Genomic DNA, 26,925 nt, shown 5'->3' with positions numbered 1-26,925 from the left:
TTGTTTCAGCCCCTTAATGCTTAGCGCCAGACAGGGTAACAACAAGTACAATCTTTTAACGTCTTTTGGTATGATTGAACCCCGGACCTTCAGCTCTCCGGGCGGACGCTCTACCACTGTTAAGAATGACCAAACATAGACATATGAAAGTTACACACTTATATAAAGCGTGTATTAATATCGTACATATTTGAAATTCGTGTAAAATCCGACTTAAATGTGTAAGTATGAGTACAATAATGTACACGCGGACTAACACGATCTCTTTCTTCTAGAAACACATTCTTGGAGTTGTGGAATATTCAACTCCACAAGGCTGAAGCGCTAGAGACATTGCTCGGTTCACCAGGAGCGATAGGGAGTGTTATCACGCCACAGTAGCATTAGCTTGAGACACTTGGCAGATGTAGTTTTGCAAGGACCCATTCTTGGTCATCGTGTGGGGCACAGCAAAAAATAGTGTCTGAGTAGGAAGTGAGGTTGATTTGTAAGATGCTATTTCCCACCCTCCTCCTCTGCAGTACAGGCTTTGTCTTGTGTCTTTCGTCAACAGAGGACAATGGGTATAATTTTGGACAGTTTCCTGACAGTTTTGTTTGGGGAGCAGGAACGTCAGCGGGCCAGGTAGAAGGGGCGTGGCGAGATGACGGTAAGTGGAAATCTTTCCAAATACATTACAATGATGTATCACTGCACTCGGTTGAATGGTAGATGGTTTTTTTTATTGTGTAGAGATGCAAGTACGATAAGAAAATGGTTTGGTCTCTTAAAGCGCCTGTCTTGAATAAGTTTGATGAAAGAGGACGTCACATACTGAAAGTATCAAAAACATTTCACTTGTGAATGAGTTTAGAATCAACACTTGTTTGTCCATTTACTTGTATTTAGATAAAGATGCACGTCATATTAGAAGATCTATAACCCGCAGCGTATGAATATAAAGCGACAAAAGCCTTTTCCATAATCACGATAAATTTCTACGAATCATGTGGTCAAACATTTCGAATTCGGGTCAAGATCTCTGTGTTTTCTCACTGTTTTTGCCCAAAACTGATCTTTTCAATGTAATAATTCTTTAAATATACTTTACATAACTACAGTTCCTTGACTCGCCAGTGCTCGAGGGTTTCACCAAAGAGTAAACCTGTATGATTGTGCAGCTTTAAAGAAGAGACTTAAAGCGACGTTAAATCAGATTTACCGTAAACTATAAATATGGGATTAAATCATTTTTCCGCAAATTAAAACAGTATCTTGAAGGGAAAAAATCTAATGGTAATATTTGTGGCGAAAACGTCATAACCTACTCCTATACCGGAAACTACCGAGAGTCAATGAGCAGAGTTGTCATCACGCGACGTTGCGTCATAGAAGAGAGTTGATTTGCAGATGATCACTGTTTCTGTATGGTGTTTGGTAGATTAGCAGCCTTCGCCATGGCATTACCTGACAGTGCCGACGATGAAAACGTTGAATTTTTGCTCAATGAACTTAGACATATTCTTCCATATTGACATGAGCGAGGAAAGTGAGGAAGATCTACCTAGTGAAGACAATCAGTCTGATGTCAACACGTAAAGACTAGGGATGCAATCTGGTGTTAAACGCTTCCCTGACATTTCTAAATGAAATAGATTTTTATCAATAAAAGAATGTGTAAAACGTGTCAGGTGTAGATTGGCGCTTAGCATTCGTCAAAACATTGTTAATTGTGTTGTCTTTATGCCAAACAATGAACATAAAGATATTTAGGCTAAATTTGTTTTGAAAACAAATGAATGTTATGTGTGAAAATTGTATTATCTAGTTATTGTTAATACTGCCGTGTAAAATGTTACAAGGGTTGATCCAAAAGTTCTAAGCCTAACAAACAAAACCAACAATTGTGGAATTGTCTTTAATTTTATTTTTCAACAAAATATGCCTGCTTTTCAATACACTTCTCATATCGATAGTGAAGATTTTTAAATCCAGTCAGGAAGGTTTCTGAAGCCACCCTGAAAAACCAATTCACGGAAGCTGTGAGGTCATCGTCGTCGTTAAGGTGTTCTGTCTGTTTAGGAAACAGGTGGAAATCACTTCGTGCCAGGTATGCCGAGTATTGAGAGTGAGGATGCTCTTCGAACCCACATTGTCACACAACAGCCTTTGCAAGTCGAGCAGTGTGAGAAGAGGCATTGTCGTGAAATAGTAGAACTCCAGCATTCACCATTCCTTGCCGCTTTTCTCTTATAGAATCTCTCAGGCGATGAAGCAAAACAGCAAAGTAGTCACCGGTAATCGTCTTTTGATTTTCTAAGTAATCAACAAGGATCACACCCTTTGCATCCCAGAATACAGAAATAACTTTCTTCTCTTATCTTGGCGATTTGAATACCTTTGGTGCCAGAGACGTGGAATGGTGCCATTCCATGGATTGACGTTTTGACGCGCTACAAATCTCATTTTGAATTTGACGAGATCCTCCTCAATTAGCTCTAAACTTTGTCTGGCAATGTCAGTTCTTATTTTCCTTAAGATCACAATTTAGAACATTTGGCCCCCAAAGAGCAGATATCTTATTCATCTATAAATGATCATGAATAAAAGTTTCAGTGGATCCATGGCTTTGACGTGTGTCTTCCTCAAGTTCAGCAATGATAGTATGTCTATCTGACAGTATAAGTTCTTCTATCTCCTTGTTTGAATCTTCATTGATGGAAGCCGAGGGACGTCCAGACCTAGGTTGCCCCCCCCCCCCCCCCCCTTTAACATAGCTGCCCAACGTTTAACAGTGGAAAAGCTAGGACACTTATCGACATACGCTTGTAACATGCGGTCATGAGTTTCTTGGGGAGTACTTTTCTCTAAGTAAAAAAACGTGATGACTGCTTGGTACTCGTTCTTTTCCATTTCTGTGTCCATTTGGACCCCTATCCAACTGTCACTAAAATACAAACGGCCTCAACAGATCAACTACACTTGCAATAAACTATTCAAACAATGTACTACATTGACAAGTTCATTTTGTAACGACCCATAGTTGAAAGTTAGTCAGCTAGGAACTTTTTGATCCTCGTATTTCAATTGTTTGGTGTGCAGCAGCTACGCCAGTGACGTAATGGGATAATGAGAAACATATGGCGAGGAGATCCACTATACCACGGACCACTGAATATTCTTAACCCAGACGTCATCGTGTCAGTTTTTAACTTAACAATATATTGAGAGTATCATGTCAAGGTTCTAAATATGAGTTGAAAATTTAAAATATGCTAGACGTGTGGGTACACCCCACCCCACCCCACCCCACTTCTATGTGCATGGGGGTCATGTTTTGAACCTTTTTACGTCATCTAATCACTATACAGATGCGTTGTGGACAAATATGTTATGTTTGAAGGAAATGATTTCTAGAATTATCTCTGTATTAACTGACAAATACTCCTAGCCCCGCCATACGCCATGCCCCAAATACTAAATAAGTACATTCAAGGTTATCAGTTTAAATTTTAGGTTGACAAATAGTTTGTCCTAGTTTTTGTTTGCCTAGAAAATTTAAAGCTCTACACAATTTGCTGGAATTGAATAAGTTGCCGTGAATGATACAATAACGTGCACACTCTTCAAAGGTTCGGTGATATTCGGAATTAATATACGTAAAAGTCAATCCTCATTCTCTATTGGATACTATATCAAGCTTATAGTTTTCACTCTATAACTTTTCTCGAGTTTCCAGAGAATAACAGCTTTTTAAAAACTTTCTGACATGTACAAACCAGAAACCCACACATGTATGTTTATATCAGTACTACTACTGCTGCTATTACTACTACGACTACGACTACTACTACTTCTACTACGACTACGATATGACACTACCACTGCTGCTATTATTACTACTACTACTACCACTACGACTACAACTACTCCTGCTACTACTACTACAACTACTACAACTATATATGGCACAACTACTCCTGCTATTACTACTTCTACTACTTTCACAAATATTACTCCACTTTCATGGTAGGATCAATAATATAAATCCTGTTTTAGAATAAAATATGAATATCAGTCATAATGTTAAATGGTGTCAATGTGACTTTAAAAAACCACTTGTTTTGTAACTATCGTCTTAAATCAGCGAGATATCAGTGCAGTTGTTTGTTCGGCAAACACAACATGCCATGTGCGCAAAGAACCACGTGATAAACGCGCCTTTATCAACAGTTAGTCTTTGATCTCAAGGACACCATGACAAATGGTAATCCACAACACCCTTTACTTCTTTAGACCTAGGACAAGGAATATGTATTAAATTTCACATACATAATTATCCATTTCCTAAGTTATCAAAGGGATATATAATGAAACCTCCGTAATTGGGACTGTGACTTTTTAAGGGACAATATCCGGATAAACAAATGGAATCATTAGTACGGGCTTTCGTCCTTAAAAAGACGTCCCAGAAGCATGGTGTCCGGATTAAGGGTATCTGGACTTCTGAGGTTCTACTGTTTACGAAAAATTTAAACTGGTAGAATCAACGCTTGTACATTTTAGATTCTAAAACTCAAACGTTGAATAATGATATTTTCATATTGTCGTGCTCTATCACTGAACACCTGCTTCAAGCTATCAGTTATATACAGAGACTCATTTCCTGATTTTTTCTATGAAAATTATTATAATGTTTACAAAATAACAACGTCAACACGGGACGAGAAGACCAGATATCGTTAGCGTGGCCAAAGCAAGGTAAAGAGTTAACAAAATCATCTAGAAGTGTGGTGTCCGGATTAACGAGGGTCTGCAATTCCGAGGTTCTACCGTTTACCAATTTAGACACTTATATGACGATAGATAAAGGGTGTAATCTTCTAAAACGATCACTTTTATAACCGACATCGTGCAACCCAGGTTGTTAAGGCATAACTACTTGAATCGCAGGGGCATTTAGTTAAATTAGATTGGCCACGATGTTAACGTACACCGTGGTAATAACGTTTACTTTATATCAACGATCCTGCTTTTAATGTGGTATATGTACAACACATAGTTTGTATCGATCAATGTACAATGTTGTGCATATGAATGACCACGTAACTGATGTTAGCTATACTAACATGTATTTAAACACCCTTAAATTTGTTTTCCATATAAATTATGAGATTTGTTAGAAAGTAACAGGTTTGGTTTAAAATTCAACTACTTTGAACGTAAGCGCTGCTTAAAATGTTAAACGCTTGCGGGGAGGAAGGGATTATGTGGACTGTCATTTCATGAAATAATTTTTTGCTTTTCGTAAACACACGGTGTCATCACTGAATTTCAAAGGGTCCATTCATATAGGTTTCACCGCTGTTTTGCCTTTTGCCAAACCCATTTGTTCTTCAAACTATCAGCTATCAACAGAAACTAATTTGTTTCACAAACTATCAGTTATATACAGAAACCCATTTGTTCTTCAAACTATCAGATATATACAGAAACCCATTTGTTCTTCAAACTATCAGATATATACAGAAACTCATTTGTTCTTCAAACTATCAGATATATGCAGAACCTCATTTATTCTTCAAACTTTCAGATATATACAGAAACTCATTTGTTCTTCAAACTATCAGATATATACAGAAACCCATTTGTTCTTCAAACTATCAGATAAATACAGAAACCCATTTGTTCTTCAAACTATCAGATATATACAAAAACTCATTTGTTCTTCAAACTATCAGATATATACAGAAACCCATTTGTTCTTCAAACTATCAAATATATACAGAAACCCCCGTTTGTTCTTCAAACTATCAGTCTTTCTTCCCGAACAAATAATGTTTCTAAACGTGACGAGAAGCACAAAAATCGTTATTAATAACGTGGCCTGAGCAAGACGTGCACGAGTACGAGAAAGTCAGGTAACATGTTCCTACCAGGTGATATGTCAAAGACAGCTGTTCGTCCTTGAGCTAGCCAGCCAACAGCCTGCTGGGGCTGCGTCTTCAACCTGACAACGCCCTTAAAGCCTTTGTAGGTCATGTTGACTTTGTCCCATTTCAGCTGAACTGACTGATGAGGTACTATGACATGGCACATTATCTTGGAGCGTCCTGAGGACTTTGTACGCAAACCGAAACATGTAAACATTGGGCTTGAAAGTTCAAACGAAATTCAAAGATTTATTGTTTAATTATCAAATTTAAAAGTGTACATAGCTAGATACATAAAACAAGATTAACTTTTGAAAGGTGCGTGCTCTTATATGCTGTATCTACCGTAATACATGTGAACTCAGCTGTACGTCAACACCTGAATATTTACTACTACTGCTGCTACTACTACTGCTACTACTACTACTACTACTACTGCTACTACTACCGCTGCTACTACTACTACTACTACTACTACTACTACTACTACTACTACTGCTACTACTGCTACTGCTACTACTACTGCTACTTCTACTACTACTACTTCTACTACTACTACTACTACTGCTACTTCTACTACTACTACTTCTACTACTACTACTACTACTGCTAATACTACTACTACTAAACAAATGTCGTTAATCAGGATATGTCCTTCTGTCAGCGTAAGAGATGGACTAATGTCCATCCGTATTCATTAATAGTGTCAGTAGTGTGTACATCTGAACACACAATATACGCGCACTAATGTTCCTCTGTAAACCTAAATAGACGCACTAATATAACTCTGTATACCTAAATAGACGTACGAGTGTTCCTCTGGATACGTAAATAGACGCACTAATGTCCCTCTGTATACCTACATAGACGCATTAATGTCCCTCTGTATACCTAAATATACGCACTAAGGAAACTCTATATACCTAAATAGACGCATTAATGTCCCTCTGTATACCTAAATAGACGCACCAATGTTCACCTGTATATCTAAATAGACGCACTAATGTCCCTCTGTATACCTAAATAGAGGCACTAATGCCCATCTGTATACCTACATAGACGCATTAATGTCCCTCTGTATACCTAAATATACGCACTAAGGTAACTCTGTATACCTAAATAGACGCACTAATATCCCTCTGTATACATAAATAGGGGCACTAATGTCCCTCTGTATACCTAAATAGACGCACCTATGTTCCCCTGTATACCTAAATAGACGCACTAATGTCCCTCTGTATACCTAAAAAGACGCACTAATGTCCCTCTGTATACCAATTAGACGCACCAATGTTCACCTGTATATCTAAAATGACGCACTAATGTCCCTCTGTATACCTAAATAGAGGCACTAATGTCCCTTTGTATACCTAAATAGACACACTAAGGTAACTCTGTATACCGAAACAGACGCACTAATTTCCTCTGTATGCATAAATTGACGCACTGGTGTCCATCTGTATTCATTAATCTGAACACATAATAGACTTAGTCATGTTCCGCTATATACATTAATAAACGCACTAATGTCCGTCTGTGTTCATTAATAGACGCAATAATGTCCAACTGAATACATAATAGACGGGGTAGAGTCTTCACTGTGGTAGACTTGGTAGACAACTCGGGCCGTTGTTATGAAGCGAAAAAAAGGGGTCCCTCATTATACCAAAACAACTTGAAAGATATTTTATCAGTTTTTAAATCACTTGTAATCTCTTTCTCAGGAGAGACACACATGCATGTTTAGGAATGTTTCTGTAACTCCCGTTTACAATCTCCTGGTGCACATGCGTCAGGGGCACTGGTCAACCAAGTCAACTCCGACATTTCGCTGTGAGGAAACCGATGATCCTTGGCCCTGTTCCACAAAGCGATCTTAGCGTTCTACTGTCGTGAACCTTTTATAAAGTATAGGAGTTACGAGTGCCTAAGCACTACGATCGCTTTGTGGAATAGGGCCTTGTTGTGTGGTTGTCCTCATTATGTTTCTTGTCACCATCACAACCGCACTGACTGGTGTCACCAAAGTGACAAACCTGCATTACTCTCATCCAACATAAAGCCGACATTCCGTGATGTGACTGAAGTACTTCCCCAAGCGTCGTTCAACTCACTCACTCTCTATGTTAGATATGGAGTTACAGGGAACTGATACGTTCAATGCCAATTATGGCAAGTTACAGGAACGATGGATATACAGTTATTTACAGGGACTTTCAGTGTGTTACTGCTTGTAGTGACAGCCAACTGAGATACCATACCGCAGTTTTAACATGGGGTAACAACATGTACCATCTTTTTTTTATCGTCTTTTGGAATAACTCGGTTGGGTATCGAACTATTGACCTTCCTACCTCCGGGAAGACGCTCTATTGAATACAACACGGAGACAGTCATAAGTCTGGACAAGTACTCATTCACTCAACCACTCAAAAACACACTCAACCACACATTCAACAAGTCACTTAACCACTCAATCAACAAGTCACTCAATCACTCACTCAACAGGACACTCAACAAGTCAGTCAACAAGTCACTCAACCACTCAAAAACACACTCAACCAATCACTTAAAAACACACTCGACCATTCACTCAACAAGTCACTCAACCACTCACTCAACAAGTCACTCAACCACTCAATCAACAAGTCACTCAACAAGTCACCCTTCAAGTCACTCAACCACTCAATCAACAAGTCACTCAACCACTCACTCAACAAGTCACTCAACCACTAACTCAACAAGTCACTCAACCACTCACTCAACAAGTCACTCATCCACTCAAAAACACACTCAACCAATCACTTAAAAACACACTCGACCATTCACTCAACAAGTCACTCAACCACTCACTCAACAAGTCACTCAACACATCACTCAACAAGTCACTCAACAAGTTACTCAACAAGTGACCCTTCAAGTCACTCAACACATCACTCAACAAGTCACTCAACAAGTTACTCAACAAGTCACCCTTCAAGTCACTCAACCACTCAATCAACAAGTCACTCATCCACTCACTCAACAAGTCACTCAACCACTCACTCAACAAGTCAATCAACAAGTCACTCAACAAGTTACTCAACAAGTCACCCTTCAAGTCACCCAACCACTCACTCAACAAGTTACTCAACCACTCACTCAACAAGTTACTCAACCACTCACTCAACAAGTCACTCAACCACTCAAAAACACACTCAACCACTCACTCAACAAGTCACTCAACCACTCACTCAACAAGTCACTCAACAAGTCACTCAACCACTCACTCAACAAGTCACTCAACAAGTCACTCAACCACTCAAAAACACACTCAACCACTCAAAAACATACTCAACCACTCACTCAACAAGTCACTCAACCACTCACTCAGCAAGTCACTCCACGACTCGCTCGACCAATCAATTAACCACTCACTCGGCCAATCACTTAACCACTCACACGGCCAATCACTCAACCACACACTCGGCGATTCACTCAACCACTCACTCACCCACTCCACTCACTTTCCTCTTCCTCCGTCCATACAGGCCGCAGTCCCAGTGTATGGGATGTATACTCTCACACGCCCGGTAAAACAGACCAAGGAGACACGGGCGACGTTGCAGCAGACAGCTACAGCAAGTACAGCGACGATATCAACATGCTCAAAGAGTTAGGGGTAATCGTTTTTATTGGAATTTTAGTTCAGCACATTATTTCAAAGAAAATGAGGATCTAGGAGGTGCATATTTATTTTTTCACATCTTTTACATCAACCATGTCCGGGGAACATTTGTCTTTTATAAACTTTGAATAGATAACTATTTCCATTACTTTCTGGAAAAGAATATAAAATGGTAGGTTACTTTAGACCATCATGTGGAGAGTGCTGTGCAACGGATTCCAAACATATCTTAATTACTGATTTAATGTGCATCATGAACAAAAATATTCATTTTAGAGACATACTCATATGCACCTGAAATGCAAAAGTGTGACGCATTGCATTCCTGATCAAGATTAATTAATTACAGTCCCGTTGGTGATTCCAGGTTAGAATAGTTCCCATCAACCTAGGATGGTCGTAAGAGGCGACTCAATGGATCGGGCGGTCAGGCTCGGTGACTTTATTAATTGCATGTAATCGTATCCCGAGTGAGTGAGTGAGTTTGGTTTTACGCCGCTTTTAGCAATATTTCAGCAATATCACGACGGGTGGACACAAGAAATGGGCTTCACACATTGTACCCATGTCGAGATTCGTACCCGGGTCTTCGGCGTGACGAGCGAACGCTTTAACCACTAGGCTACCCGACCGCCAATAATCATGTCCCGACCGAATGAATCGTTGCTCATCATATCAATCACAGGAGTGCCTGGTCCAGACTCGATTTGGTTCAGACCGCCTTTATACGGCTGGAATACTGCTGCATTAAGGGGACCAAACAAGGACTGGTCGGGTCGGAGTCAGTATACTGTGTCTGATTGGGATATCCATGTTAAACTGCGGCATGGTATTGTAGTGGGCTGGCACCATTAATCGGCATCAGTCCGGACTAGCACAAGCAGCCACACACACACGTGCATGCACGTCGCTATATAAGTGCAATAATCTTGGACGGATGCTCATGATGTCAATCACTGGATAGTTTCGACCAGGCGCGATTATTTAAAGACCGGCGCCATAAATCTGGAATGATGAGTGTGGCGTTCAACAAACAAACATAATGTCACATTTTTTGTGTCTATACACTTAAAATATGCCATGTTTCATCACCAGGTGAAGTCGTACCATATGTCCATATCCTGGTCTCGCCTCATGCTCAATAGAACAGTTGTAAACCAACCGGGCGTCAACTACTACAAAAGCATCTTCACCGCCCTACGCAACAGCAGAATTGAGCCCTATGTGACGCTGTACCACTACGACCTGCCGGAGTTTCTAGAGAGGAGAGGAGGGTGGCTGAATGAGGACATTATAGACGACTTTGAAGTATACGCCAGACAATGTTTCACACATTTTGGAAGTCAGGTAACACTACGCCAAAAACTAGTCCGCCCTTTTTTAATTCATATTTCAATATTACAGCTGAATCATCAATATTGTGTTAATTAAACGTCAGTATTTGTCTGAAGAAGACAAAACTCGTGATATAAACTCGAAATGACATTATGTTGTGTTGTACATTCACTGATGCATTTTATATTCAACATTATAGGTAAAATATTGGGTATCAATGCATGACCCAAGGAGCGTGGCGTGGAGGGGGTACGGGGAGGGATCGACACCCCCGGGAAGATATGAGCCGGGGTGGAACCCGTACATTGCTGCGAATAACCTGCTCCGGGCTCACAGAAAAGCTCTGGATGCGATTAAGGGCATTACAGGAGGTAACATAGAACGGTGTTCTGCCTTTGTACAGTGTCATTGTAGGAGGGGGGAAACATAGATATTTAACATCAACTTACCACCAGTTACCTACGTTGGTATTTGTTGTGAAGACTGTCGATAGGGATTAAAACGTAAACGTCAGAGAATCAGTCTCGATTATTTGCCGAAACAGATTCCATTGATCGTATAAAGTTAAAAAGCGGTGAAAATTATATGAATGGTTCACCGAAAATCAGTGATGACACCAGGTGTTCGCGAAAAGGGTAAGCATGCCCTGCCCTACCGGTAGCACGCGACAACACATAAAAATTAAGACGTGCTTGTTTTTGCCCGACGCCCCGCAGTAGTACTCCTGCCAACGTGACGGCGGTCAATTTATACTTGCCATGATTTCATCGATAGTATGACTACTAACCGTTAGCTTGTAATTTTGTTTAATTTTCAATTATTTTTTGGGACCAATCATTTAATATTCTGTTGGTTTGGGTTACCAGATTTGTGATATTTTCGGTCACTGCCTTAACCAACAATTTCATCTCTGAAAGGAAGAGCCGAACAGTTTCCCCAAAGACCTGGTAACATCAGTAATTTTCAATGATCCAATAATATATTCTTCACCGCTTATGTGCCTTTTACCCCCAAATAAGTGGATGGGTGGGGAATGCCCGAGGAAAAACATCTGTCTCACTCCCCCCCCCCCCCCCCCCCCCCCTTTTTACTGACTGCAATGAGGAATAAGTGGGTCCGGCCAAACGCGGTTTCACTGTACAGCTCTTGATTTCTTTCCAACGTAGGTCAACTAGGGATATCGCTAACAACAAATATATACCAGCCCATGGATCCTTCGAATCCTGATGACGTCCGAGCTAGTGACAGAGCGCTTCAGTTTGACTTCGGGTGGTTCATGTCCCCCTTGACCACGGGTAGCTACCCGGATATCATGACGCGCCAGGTTGGGGAGAAGAGTCAAGCCTACGGGGTACCATCCAGGCTTCCCCGGATACAGGACTACCTGCATTCAACCACCCGTACGTGCCATCATATTCAGCGATCATGCATTTGATTTGGACGACAGCTGCATGGGAAAATACCCAGCAGACATACCTGTTTATATACATGTATTATGGTCAAATAATTTGAGGATTGTTAATGATCAATGAACAATATAGATGTGAACAGTCAAAATATTATATTAAATACTTTTTGCTGACTACTAATAATTCATATATTAGATAGCGAAAAATGAAATTATTAACATTTCTTCTATGTAACGGCTACACGTATGCATGCCTACAGTCTCAACGAATTTCCTTGTGGTCACAATCAACGCCGTTTTCAATGTGAGTCATGTGACACGACCAAGTAACACTCCAAGCTACATGGATGACCAGGATGTCCGAATGGTCAAGCTTGACCACTGGCCAGAGTAGGTTTCTCTTATATCATGCTTTTTATTTTACTAGTCCCTTCTCAGTCAGTACAATATCGCACTATATTCCTACGTGGTGTTATGTACAAGCGTCAGAAACCTTTTCAATAATGAAGGGTATTTTACGATTTCGACTACCCCATAAGCATGTGTTTATGAGTCACTATATCAAATAGTGATAACACCAGGTGTTCGCGAGGTGTGCGCATCCTGTCCCATCACATCACAACACACGTTCATTCACACTTATGACTAATGCACGCCTTAATTATAATTAATTATAACAGTTAACTGACAGATATCGTATAAACCTAACGAAAGTCCTGTACGTGTATACAAGCACTTCTAGGGATGTAGTACAACTGATATTGTTGTGCTTTGTGCTTACTTGATCTGTCAACGTGTAATATAACCTGTTACGATTCATAACCAAGAACAATGCATTAATGAACAGGCTCAAACGTCTAATTGCCCACGCATCTACGCGCCGCAACTCGCTATGTGGATTTGCTCACCTTAGGCCTGCCAAAAACTTGTGCTCCTGGGGTCCGTTCCACAAAGCCATCGTAGCGCTAAGGTGATCGTAACTCCCATACTTTAACATAGACTTACGACTGTCGTAGCGCAACGATCGCATTGTGGAAAAGGGCCCTGGGTTCGAATCCCAGATTTTTGCACCTGTTGGAATTATGAATACATGACACTTTTAAATGGATAACGACTTCTTTTGCAATTGATAGAGACTCCGTGAGATCGTTCCTGAGTTACATCAAGAGCAACACCTCCATGGGGATGTATGTGACTGGTGGGATTGCTACAGAGGATGCCAGTCTCAGGGACACTCACCGTGTTGACTTCTTCAAGTGGCATGTTGACCAGGTCCTAAAGGGTAAGTGGGTGAGTGAGTGAGTGAGTGAGTGAGTATGGTTTTACGCCGCTTTTAACAATATTCCAGCAGTATCACGGCGGGGGACACCAGAAATGGGCTTCGCACATTGTACCCATGTCGGGAATCGAACCCGGATCTTCAGCGTGACGAGCGAACGCTTTAACCATTAGGCTATACATGTGTCTAAGCAAGCCAAGTATCAGTGTGAAAAACTGAGGCTATTTGGACATGTTGATTTATTAGATCTCGGTGTGGCCTCTCACTTACAAACCTTATCTAGATGCATATTTGCACGTATTCTACAGTTCAGGATAATATTTTTATATTTTCATCAACCTCCAAAGGCCTTATCTATTTGTAATAAATAAGATAACATCTCAGCCTAAGCGTTCTGGTCTCAAATCCCTTTTAGTCTTCAGGTGACCATTAACCATTTTAATGTTGTTCATTCTAGTCCAAAAGGCCTTCTGTGTCTTGATATGATATAAATTATTATACATATGTTTGGCGTCTCAATAAAATATCTAAGTTTAATTCACTGAAATAATTGTTTGTTTTTGTTGTTTAACGCCACACTCAGCAATATTCCAGCTATATAAAGGCGGTCTGTAAATAATCGCGTCTGTACCAAACGTCATGAGCATCGATCTAGGCAAATGGGATGCATCAACCAAACCGAGTCTGTCCATCCGATCCCGTTAGTCGCCTCTTACGACGCGCATGGGTTGCTGAAGACCAATTCTAACCCAGGTGTTTGCGGGTTCAATCTTTATAATCAGGATTAATTATTTTCATTTCCTCCCCTGAATTATTTTTTCAGCCCAACAGTTGGACAAATGCAACGTACTTGGTTACATCGCCAGGCCTTTAATGGACTGTTTTGAATGGTCTCGTGGCTACGCCCTTAAAGGCGGATTGTTTTCCGTCGACTTCTCGAACTCCACGAGACCCCGCAAACCTCGGGTATCGTCTCGTTACTACAAACAAATTGTGTCTGATAACGGCATCCTGCCAGGGTACAGTGGGCGAGGAGGCGTGGCTTCCGGTTTTGTTCCAATGGAAGACGATAGCGACATTCTGTATGACACGTTCCCAGAGGGCTTTGCGTGGGCTGCAGCTACTTCCGCATATCAGATTGAAGGAGGATGGAATGCTGACGGTAGTACAAACATTTCTTTTGTTCTAAATGTTTGTCCAGCATGTCGTAAGGATCCAGCAGAAGATTGATTTTGCAGGATGGATGTTTTATTCGATTTGCGTCCATTGGGCGTGCTGAATTCTGGGTTCGAATCCCAGATTCACCCTGATTATGTTTCTCGGTATTTAAGGACATTTTAAAACAAATATATTTATAATATTATTCTAGTCATTCAAAATTCAAACTGGTTCTCTGAAAACTCACATTTTACGAAGTTATCCAATCTAGCAGTTGATGGTCAATCTAATTAAACAACATCATGTTTCAATATGACACAAGCCATCGATTATAAGGTGAAAACATAGCCCGGTCATAATCGTACTCCGCGTTTAATTGCAGGCAAAGGGGAGAGTATCTGGGACAGGCTGGTTCACACCACAGACAGTGTGGAACAGGGGGCTACTGGGGACGTCGCCTGTGACAGCTACCACAAGTACAAGGAGGACGTTCAGCTACTCAAAAACTTGCACGTGGGTATCATCTAATGAGCAAAGCCCGCCTCTGACGAGTAACGTAAAAACGAACGACCTAGGAATGTGCACTGTTTGGCAGTGTCTCAGAAATATTAAGGCATTGGCCACATGGAAATGGCCTCAAGAACGTGTCTCGAAACGCACATGTATGAAGTTTCGCTAAATACATTCTTTTTTAAAATTCACATCGAATTTAAAATAGTTTGATTTTAAGGCATTACTTCAACTATATGCTGACTTGAATATGATTCCGAGGTTGCAAGTTGGAAGGACATCAATGCAATCATTCATGGCATGATCAGATGCTCATCCTCTGCATGTATGCATATATCAACATCGGTTATTTGCATACTGATTAACGCTGCAGTCAGCAATGCTCCATACATATTCCATAAATCATGGAAAATGGACCAGACAAATCAGTGATTGATATTATGAGCAAGGTCCAACAGAAAGTCTGATCACAGACCCAGACAGCAGTATCACCTACATATGAGAACAGGAAATATGAAAACATTTGTGGACCATTTCGAAGTCAATTATATATTTGTTATAAAATTTCCAGAAAAAACTAGAAACATTAAATGGAGTTCGAACCCACCATCATAAGTTTCTGGCACGCCTTATGAACGCAAATCTTCACAGCAAATTGCAGCGCCTGGGCCAACTGTGTCCTATTGTTCTATGATGTTTGATAAGTACGTCTAGCGTAATAAAAGACACAGCGGCTAATTTTTTATACGTTAAATAAAGATCTTCTGAGTGTCCTGGTGGGGATAATTCTGGTTGTTTGGAGCCTCTCCTGACGTTCTTAAGAGTGTGAGCTAACGCAGTATCCTTATCAGGAGTTGTGTAGTATTGTTAAGACTCACGCATTTGAGTGAATTTAGTATTCCTTTTGCCCTCGTGTTGGTGGAGAAATGAAGCCTGCGTGAAGAAACGATTAAAGTCTTCTCATTCAGTGTCTCAACACAAACTCCCGCTGATTAAACTGTGCAATACCTATAGCAATATTTTGTAAATAATAAATCTTCTAAAACTTCGAACGTCCGCACGCTCCCATGTTTACGTTTGCTACTGTTAATTGAAATGAAAACGCGTGTGCCAACATCTCCGAACATCCAGTCAGATATATTCCTCCACCTGAACACTCAGATTATCCCTGATACACGAATAGTAAGATTAATCTTCTGTGATTATTCAGACCCAAAATATCGGAACCCTGTTATTCCGGAAACCGTATTTTAGGAACAAATACTGCTAGAAATGGTTTTATTATAAAGGAGATTCCTGCCAAATTCACTGGGAACGATATTCACATTGAAGGTAGCTCACATCAGCTTCTTTGACGCTTAGTCTCAAGTCATCGATTATTTATGGGAATAATCACTCTTTCACGTAATAAGGAGTTATGTTAAACTGCCTATCTCTGTTTTTAAAATACTAAGGTAAAACAATATCTTAATGCCTGATGACGCTTTCACATTGAAGGTATCTCACTACCGTTTCTCCATCGCTTGGTCCCGAGTTCTTCCCAATGGGACACTCTCTGGAGGGAGAAACCAAGAAGGCATCGATTATTACCACAACCTCATCGCTGAACTGCTCAAGAACGACATCAAACCCATGGTGACCCTCTACCACTGGGACCTGCCACAAGCGCTGGAAGACCTTGGAGGCTGGCTGAATGAAGACATTGTCCATTGGTTTACCGCCTACGCCGACTTATGTTTCAAGGAATATGGGAATAACGTAGGTGGATCTGCAGTATTTGACGTTTGGGAACCTTTATTGCAAAGCGGAACGATTGCTACATTGTACACATGCATTATTTGATAAAGACACTCTTGGGTAGATTGGCACCATGCTTAAACGATTCCGTTGGTTTGATCTAACAAAAACCGTTTGTATGAAAGGAAAATAGCCTTATGATGACCGTTTGTTTGATAGGCTGGTCAATTGTTCAGCTTGTGTCAAACTATTCCTTTTGACAAATATATCTAAATATGAAGCGTTGACGCAAGCGAACAAACATCTCAATTATGTGCCGAAAGAGATTCCACTGGGCGTAACAATGAAACCAGCGGTGAAAAGAATGTGAATGGATCACTGTCCGCTGCAATCTCATTAAAATCAGATCAAAGTACTCGCTGCCGCTAAGCAAAGATCTGAGGACATCCCGTTACGGGTCATGTCAGAACGACCACTGAAATGACCAACAAGAAGTCGACATCAGCCATATAGAAAGCTGCTTTTTCGAGCTTTACGGCACTCGTTTCAACCTGGCGACTTCCATTTCAGACTACGCTTGACAAAACTGAACAAACGAACATTCCAGAATGTCTAATATTTGGTTGAGATTGTATAGCAGTGCTTCCCACGTACTGTGCAACGCCTCCTCCGTTCAAATGTTTATCCCACGGAAGCGAGAGATAGACAACAGAATCAGATCAGTCGTACGGGTCGTAACTGTCGTTCGGAATACACCGTGTTAACGTTTTCGAGGTTGCATTTATCAGAAAACACACCTCGACTGTCACTTTCATGATCTGGTAAGCAACGGTTTGATTGGTCGGATGAAAGGTCGTTCTGACGTGACCTGTAATGGGATGTCCCCAGATCTTTTTTAGCGATAGCGAGAACTAATATTCCGTGGTTTTTGTTGGAGGCAGAATATTTGTCAGTCAGTTCGTTAAAACATGCACTTTGGGGGATCTCACAATACATTATGTTCAAGAAAAAAAACAACAGAATGTTCATTGAACGATTTATTGTTTTGGTGGAACCTGAAAACAATTCTATGTTTTTTTGTCGGCCCTAGGCATTTTGGAAGGTTGGTTTTATCGAAAGGCATTTGAATCGTGATTGTGTTTCATTTGTGTGTTCTCAACTTCCAAGGTGTCCTTGTGGATCACTTTTAACGAGCCTCCTATCGTCGCCATAAATGGTTATGGGGAGGGAACGTTTGCTCCTCAAAAACACAACCTGACGCAGAACCAATATATCGTAGCCAGGAACCTTGTGTTGGCCCACGCTGAGACGTTTCACCGGTACAACAACACGTACATTGCATCACAAAAAGGTAAGAAGGGTATTATACTATGTAACATATATATTTGAAATGTTAAAAACTATCAAATTAATTGTCCTAACTTTACCGATATTTAAGGCTCCATTTTGTTCAGGACCGCCCCCGTGGTCTTGTGGTAGAGCGTCCGCCCGGAGAGCGGAAGGTCCAGGGTTCGATCCCCACCCGCGTCATACCAAAAGACGTTAACAGATGGTACTTGTTGTTACCCTGTCTGGCGCTCGGCATTAAGGGGATAAAACAAGGACTGGTCGGCTCGGAGTATACTATGTCTGAGTGGGGTATTCATGTTAAACTGCGGCATGGTATCTCAGTGAGCTGGCACGCGACGTTAAACCCAATTTCACCTCACCTCACCATTTTGTTCAGATGGCGTCATGCAAACAATTTAAGACGTCATGAATAATGGCTGACGTCATATCGTATTTTTTCAAATTTGCAGCATTGTGATATCATTGAAGCACATTGCATTAGTTCAATAAAAGGAAAGTAACTTGTATTGCCACAGTCATAGTTCGTATATTCCACGTTTCAGGAAAGGTCGGGATAACCATCAACTACGGCTGGAGCGAACCCAGGGACCCTCTGGACACCGCAGATGTAGACGCTGCGGAAAGGTCAATAGAGTTCTATGGCGGGATGTTCGGCCATCCTATATATGTGGACGGGGACTTCTCTCCTGTGTTGAAGGAAAAGGTTGCTCAGAAAAACCATGAATCGGGCTGGCCCGAGGACAGGTTACCTCCCTTTTCTGAGTCGGAAAAGAAACGAATAAAAGGTAAAATCATGTAATTATTAGTGGTAACTAAGGTCATATTTGTTTACGTGCGTTTGAATGAAGGCGTTTAGAAACGTTTCCTTTTTAGCGTACTTTTTTGTCCTCGTGATCCGTGAGTACTTTTGTTATATTTTGTTGGTTGGTTGGTTTGGTTGGTTTGTTGTTTAACGACGCACTCAGCAATATTCCAGCTTTATGATGGCGATCTGTAAATAATCGAGTCAGGACATGACAATCCAGTGATTGACAGCATGAGCATCGATCCACGCAGTTGGGATCGATGCCATGCATCAACCAAGTCAGCGAGCCTGACCACCCGATCCCGTTAGTCGCCTTTTACGACAAGCATAGTCGACTTTTACGGCAAGTATGGGTTGCTGAAGACCTCTTCTACCCCTGATCTTCACGGGTCTAGTAATATGAAAGAATCTTGTGGTCCTTTACTACTTTTTGAGTAATGTATGTTCATGTATCATTGAACCATTATTTCAATGAATCGTTGATGTCAATCAATAGACAAAGTGATTTTGTTCTACGACACAGAAGCAACTTTTTTTGGTGAAAAACAAAATTCGCTATTCATTCCATAGCCCCAAATGTTATCAGTGAGTAAATGAGTGAATTTCGAGAGAGGGTTGGGTTTCACACCTTGCATCCATGTTGGGAATCGAACCCAGGACTTCGAGTTGACGAGCGACCGACCAACCGCCTCTCCTTAGCTGTTTTCAAGCCTTGTTGGCCATGTTTTTTAGCCTTGAAACAAAATTGATTCTCCGATTTCATGTAATATAAGCAGATATGTGTCACCTTTTATTTACGTCAATTGTATTGTATAAAGTTTATTTCCTCCAAGTTTCAGGCCATAGGCCCATAGAACATACATGATATCAATAAAGTGTATGCATAAATACATGAAAAGAATATAATACATAAATAATACATCAGTGAATTGTGAGTGACTTGCGTAATCTAAAAGCGTGGTAGATATATTTAGCAAGTTGTGTAATAGTGTATTTACATTTAGAAGACATAAGATTTACAATTTTTTCATAGGAAGGATTAGTGTGAAAATATGTATCAATAAAATGTAAACGTAATGTTTAACGTCAATGCAGCTTTGTGTTCTGTGTCTACAGGAACACACCACTTTCTTGGCCTCAATTTCTACAGCGCTAGTCTGGCCCGAAACGACCCCCAACCTGTCGGCGACACACCCTCCTATTACAATGATCAAGATGTCAATACCTATAAGGATCCAAACTGGCTTGGGTAGGTGATCCTGGTACATGTGTCATTGTCTGTTATTTTATGGGTGTACATATGCGTATTTACATGGTTAACCTTAAAATAATACCGTAATGTGTTTTTAATACTGTTTGATATATACTGACGTCTAGAAATTATGATAATTTGCAAAAGAAACAATCTATTTCCATGAAATATAAAAAATATTCACATAAAATGTTCTAAAATCAGAAATCCTTACAATTCAAGTTCGTGTAAAAATAATTGTTTAGTTTCCCCAAATGGTAATTTGGAAAGGCACCAATCAGTATCCATAAAATATGAAACCATTCATTTACGAAAAAGTTCTTAAATCAGAATCTTACAATTTCAAGAGCAAAAAATATTTATTATTTCCTGTCAGATCTGGATCCGGATGGCTGAAGGTGACACCCTGGGGAATAAGGAAAATGCTGAACTGGATCAAGTACAACTACAACAATGTGGACGTCTACGTGACGGAAAACGGCGTTTCTGATCGGAATGGGACACTGAAGGACAATTACAGAGTTCGTTTCTATCGTTATTACATCAACGAAGTGTTAAAAGGTAATAGACGGCCAACGGTACTCACCTTAGATCGGCCTGTTTTATGATTTACAGGACATATCAATCGTCCTACAATAATCACAGATTAGATTATCGCCGATCAGCGGCGACTATCGCTGATCAGACTGTGATTTGAAAGGTTGCGTGCCACTGAAACCCGACGGCGCAGGGAGTAGCTCATTATATCACGGGTTTGTTCATCATCTGCAGACCGTGTATCGTTAAGTGCAAAGCAGAATACTAATTGGCCACATGTACCTGGTTGTCAAATTAGAATATATGTTTGTATTGATGACATCACTATCGTTAGTCCGCTGCAGCAGCCCGGGAATTCTTCCCCAGCAACCTATAGTTGTATATGGCAACTAAATGAATCGAGTGATCAGGTTGGCTGTCAAACAAACACGTCGTTCAAAGTCCATTTTGTTTTTAAAATCTATCTAGAATAGTGAGTGAGTTGGGTTTAACGCCGCTTTTAACAGTATTCCAGTTATATCGCGGCGTTTCAGCTTAATGTGGGAGGAAAGCCCCAAAAGATGCAGGTCTCAGACGTTTATCACTTCGGTGAAACCCACGAGCACGGGTATGGTGCTGTCAAACTTAGAATAGTTCCCACCCGTGCCCCCTATCTGGAATAAGTAATGTCGTGTAATGTATATTGACAGTTATAATTGTGCCTTTCGATACTCCATCTTCCCGTTGGAATTCTCGCTTTGAATATGTTCAAAGCAAAAAAATGCTTGTTGTTCAAGGAGACTTAGTGGATCGTGCGGTCAGACTGAGTTAACTGCGATGATTGGTCTCATAATAATAACTACTTGACTGTCTGGTTCAGACTTGATTATTTCCATGCCGCCGTCATACAGCTGGAATTTTGCTGAGTGCGGCGTCAAAGAATATACAAGCAAATACATTCAATAATTCTCATGAAACCTCTTTTCATCCTGAACAGTTCAGTTTGGACACAACACCGTAACATTGGTACTGCGCAATCTGACTTTATGATGTTCTATAGATTCACTGTTCTCCAAATGAGTATAAACTCCAAACGTGTCGATGATATAAAAATTCATATCTTATGTCATGTCAGATTTAATAATTCAAAATTTATAATAATTTGCAGCCATAAAGTTGGATAAATGCAATGTGAAGGGCTACACGGCGTGGTCCTTAATGGACAATTTCGAATGGCTGACTGGATACAGTGAGAAGTTTGGTATGCATTACGTCAACTTCAGTGATCCTATGTTACCACGCATCCCCAAGGCTTCAGCCAAGTGGTACGCTGGGCTGGTTCAAGATAAAGGATATAAGCCCGGGTACTCGAGGCCCGGGGGTAGGGGATCTGCCGTGCAGGGGGAAGGGGAGTTTCACTACGGGACCTTCCCCAAGGGCTTTGTGTGGAGCGCCGCATCATCTTCTTTCCAGGTTGAAGGTGCTGTCAAGGAGGATGGTAAGTGGTATCGTTCATTTCTGGTTATTCTGGTCATGTCCTGCAGGCATAATATATGTTAATTGACTGTGATGGTAAACTTGACGATATACTGGTTAATAATATATAATGTATAATTAGGAGAATTTTCTTTTCAATTAACAATATAGGGTGTAGAGCGGTATCGATGTTAACTTTGAGATGTTAGTGCGATCATTCGATAGTGCGATCCGCTGTTGTCTGTGTACTGCTTTATGTACGTGTGGCGAATGCGCTTACAAAGTATGGGAATATTCGTCTTGTGTCAGGACGAGGAGAAAGCATCTGGGACAACTTCCAAGTGCTTCATAACGACTCCGGCAGCGTGACCTGTGACAGCTACCACAAATACCCTGAGGACGTCAGACTTCTTAAAAACCTGGGGGTAAGGCGTGTTTAAGAAGATTCCTATTCGGCTGTTGCCATCATCGTTAAGTTTATTTAGTACAAACCTTTACAAACAAGCTTTACAATACCAGTATTGGAAATAACGTTTCATTGTCTTAACGCTGCTTTGAACAGCATCTCAGTTATTTCAAAGCGTGTCAGCGTGATGTAAGGGGGACGTCCAAAGTGAAATCGAACCCACAATATCTTGACTGTGACTAGTCACTTCCGACGCGAAACCAAACATTTTTTTGTTTTAATCTGTACATAATCTGAAATAACTAATTCAGTTTTTCATGTTAACTATACTTATCTTACCTTACTTATGACATACTTGAATCTTATTGGTCAATGATGTATTGATAAATTTCCATATATCCAGCTCAGGGGTTGTAAAACAGGAATAAAATATACCCCTCGGTCGTGACAATTTCTCCTTACAACGAAACATTGACATACGTGTCGTGTGGAGTTCACCTAGAAATGTGTCGACAGACAAAATGTTTTTGGTTTGCATCTCAATCTCCGTTTGTTGTTTTATCATTATGGTAAATGATAAAAAGCTGAACCATAAATGTTTGCAGGTGCATCCTTCGGGGAATTTGGATGAAGGTACACAGATGATCCACCAAACAGCGTTTTGCCTCGCGATAAGCACAGCCAATAATATGTATTTACTCAAATGAATTGATAACATTTAGGTTTTGCTGATGACATGAAGTTGCACATTGACATTGGCTATAAACAGTGATCGATGGAAACGTATTTTGTGGACACCAAATAACCTTTTCAATTCTAGGTTTACTTACACTATTTCTAACATACACATATATAATCCTTTCAATACAATTTGTTCTTTGTTCTGTGGACAAGCATGTTTAGCACAATATTTCACTGAAAAATATCTTCACAGGTCAATCACTACCGTTTTTCCATCGCGTGGCCAAGAATATTCCCAGATGGCACCAAAGCTTCTAAAAACCAAGCCGGTATCCAGTACTACCATCGACTCCTCGACGCTCTCCTTGCTGCGGGTATTGAACCAATGGTCACCTTGTACCACTGGGACCTTCCAAAGGCTCTCCAGGATAAAGGAGGGTGGACTAATGCGTCCATTATTTGGCACTTCAGAGACTACGCCGATGTGTGCTTCAGGGAATATGGGAATAAGGTGAGGCAAATGTGGATGTTTTTGCTTGGTTTGTTTGTTTGTTTGTTGTTTAACACCGCACTCAACAATATTCCACTTAAATGACGGCGGTCCGTAAATAATTCTGTGATAAAGGAAAAGGTTGCTCAGAAAAAACATGAATCGGGCTGGCCCGAGGACAGGTTACCTACCTTTTCTGATTCGGAAAAGATACGAATAAAAGGTAAAATCAAGTAATTAATGGTGGTAACTAAGGTCATATTTGTTATGACGGCGGTCTGTAAAAAATCGAGGCTGGACCAGATGATCCAGTGATTGACATCATGATCATCGATCCACACAATGGGGATACGATGACATGCATCAACCAAGTCAGGGAACCTGACCACCCGATCCCGTTAATCGCCTTTTCCGATATCGATCCCGTTAGTCGGCTTTTATGGCAAGCATGGGTTGCTGAAGACCTATTCTACCCCGGATCTTCCCGGGTTGTTTTTGCTTGGTAGCAGTACTGTTTAATTACCTTGCCACATAGATTCAGCAAACAATATGACACAAAAAATACATAAATATGTGACGTCAACGCCAGAGAACAGCTATAATCAGTTTCACAATTCATAACCATTTGTATTTCATATTAACTTCTTTGCCAAAGTAAGATGAAGTAAATACGTTGGTGGGTAATTTGTTATGTGTTGTGCAAGGACAGATCTTAAGAGTTCTGTTGTGGTACCTTTGTATTCAACCTGGTTAATTTCGAGCAATATTTTAATATATAAGGAAATATGATTCACGGCTTTACCAGCAGTTCAAAATGTGTAGCAATTCCTGGACTATCAAGCAAGGTATCAAGATGTGTTATTTTGGCATTCGGAAGTACTAGATCAATGTGGACGAACTACTTATATATTCTTTTATTTCGGTCATAATATCTTTAGAAATCATCGCTAAGTACAGTAAATTGTGTAAATTGGTAAGTAAGCCGTTGTTTTCATTCACAGGTGAAACTGTGGATTACATTCAATGAGCCTTGGGTGTTCTTAGTGAAGGGTCTAGGGACAGGCGACCACGCCCCTGGACACACCAGCCGAGGGGTGGAGCCCTACTTAGGGGCACACAATGTTCTGTTGTCCCATGCCGAGGCTTATCATCTGTACAATGATACTTACAGGGAGACGCAAAACGGTATGCAGTGCATGATATATATGATAAGATTTAAGTTAAAACTATTTCTTTAAAACTATATATTGGTTGAGGTAACTGTGGTAAAGCTTATTCAGTTACACGATGTCTTTTGTCCTGATTGATAAATCATACAATAAATATTAATAATAACAAATAATATTTGTTTAATGTTGAGGAAAGAAAGATTAAGAAAATACTTCCCTCATGAGTGAGTGAGTGAGTGAGTGAGTGAGTTGGGTTTAACGCGGCTTTTAACATTATTCCAGTTATATCACGGCGTGTCAGCTTAATGTGGGAGGAAAGCCCGAAGTGATGCAGGTCTCAGACGTTTACCACTTATGGTGCTGACAAACCTAGAAACATAATCGGGGTGAACCGGGATTCGAACCCACAATCTTCCCTCATGAACATATTGCATATCATGTTTTTATCACGATCAAGCTTTTTGGTTTTGGGCGCAGTTTACAATTAAGAAGTTTATTTAATGTTAATTTTATTATATAAAGAAGCAAATATTATTATCTGAATCGCGATACATGCATCTTGTTGAGGGGCAAAATTAGTTAACTCATGATTTTACGGTTTTCAAGAAATGGTTACAAAATTTAATAATTCTCATCAAGGCCAAATAAGCCTCACACTGAACATAGACTGGGCAGAACCAAAGGATCCCATGAAGCCCTCCGACATTGAAGCATCAGAATGGGCTGTTCAGATGTTCCTTGGATGGTTCGCTCATCCTGTTTACGTCAACGGGGACTACCCAGAAGTGATGAAAAACAGAATAGCATCCGTTAGTAGAGCACAGGGACTTAATGAATCCAGACTACCAGAATTCACAGAGGAACAGAAGAATCGAATTGCAGGTATGAATATCGAGGAAGAGAATTTAAGGATGTAAATTTTTATGTTTTGAGGAACACAGCGTTTTGGAGTATATACTTACTCCTTCATCAGGTAAATAAATGCTATGAGGCAGAGAACATATATAAGTACCCCTAAGATTGGTAATAGGCAATGGTCAATGGGCGAACGGGAGTCGGGGGGCGGGGGGGGGGGGGGGGGGGGGGGGGTAATCAGCACTGATAGGTAAGAGAATGGAAATAGCAATGGACAAATAGAAGCTAGCTGGTTAAAAGCACCGACAATGATCAAAGCAAAACATCCAAAGAAGTGGACAGATAGGTTCCCTGGCCACAGTCATGGCTGGCTGGTGTCCTGATGTCACAACCAGGCATGAACGAATATGAACGAAAATTCTCTGTCCTCAAGAATGCCAAATGCAGTAAATTCAACCAATGAGATTCCGCTCATTTTGCCTATATTATTCATTTCCATCTTTTTCAAGGAACACATGATTTCTTCGGTATGAACCACTACACCACAATGTATGTATACAAGCAAGATGAAGAATTGGCTGGACGTGGCAAACCCGATTACTTCAACGATCGTGGCATAAAAGATGAACCTGATCCTAAATGGCTGAAGTGAGTAATACTTACGGCCTTCAGCCTCTAATATAGATGCTAAATGGAATTCACTTTCCTGTAGATTGAGCTTAATCACTTTCTACACTCAATCAATTCCAGAAACAGCTGAAGACATGTCCCTACCACAGCCTTTGAAATACATAATTTCTGTAAGCACTTGAGCAAACTTACATATTATTTATACCGGAGTTATTTGTGATCCATCTGCATCATGTACGTCAAATGTAAATAGAATGACGAGTCGGGTTTCTCAATGTATTCAATGCAT

At 40.5% G+C, this 26,925-nt stretch overlaps 1 protein-coding gene across 1 annotated transcript in view; it reads left to right on the top strand.

Moving 5' to 3' along the window:
* The first annotated feature begins 412 nt into the window (after positions 1–412).
* Positions 413–26,925, top strand: part of LOC139454886 (uncharacterized) — a 71,508-nt gene continuing 44,995 nt past the window's right edge. Inside the window, 20 exon segments of the mRNA XM_071236500.1 lie at positions 413–649; positions 9,443–9,573; positions 10,675–10,926; positions 11,114–11,285; positions 12,081–12,314; positions 12,583–12,712; positions 13,456–13,604; positions 14,425–14,763; positions 15,142–15,272; positions 16,767–17,027; positions 18,174–18,357; positions 18,899–19,141; positions 20,278–20,410; positions 20,790–20,974; positions 22,098–22,427; positions 22,715–22,830; positions 23,746–24,003; positions 24,984–25,167; positions 25,791–26,033; positions 26,516–26,654. Of these exon segments, the coding sequence (XP_071092601.1) occupies positions 493–649; positions 9,443–9,573; positions 10,675–10,926; positions 11,114–11,285; positions 12,081–12,314; positions 12,583–12,712; positions 13,456–13,604; positions 14,425–14,763; positions 15,142–15,272; positions 16,767–17,027; positions 18,174–18,357; positions 18,899–19,141; positions 20,278–20,410; positions 20,790–20,974; positions 22,098–22,427; positions 22,715–22,830; positions 23,746–24,003; positions 24,984–25,167; positions 25,791–26,033; positions 26,516–26,654 (3,971 nt within the window). The 5' untranslated portion in view covers positions 413–492.

Source organism: Haliotis cracherodii, unplaced genomic scaffold (assembly GCF_022045235.1).
Source record: "Haliotis cracherodii isolate W230 unplaced genomic scaffold, xgHalCrac1.p SCAF_11, whole genome shotgun sequence".
Classification (NCBI taxonomy): Eukaryota; Metazoa; Mollusca; class Gastropoda; order Lepetellida; family Haliotidae; genus Haliotis; species Haliotis cracherodii.
This window is presented reverse-complemented; position numbering and strand designations above follow the sequence as displayed.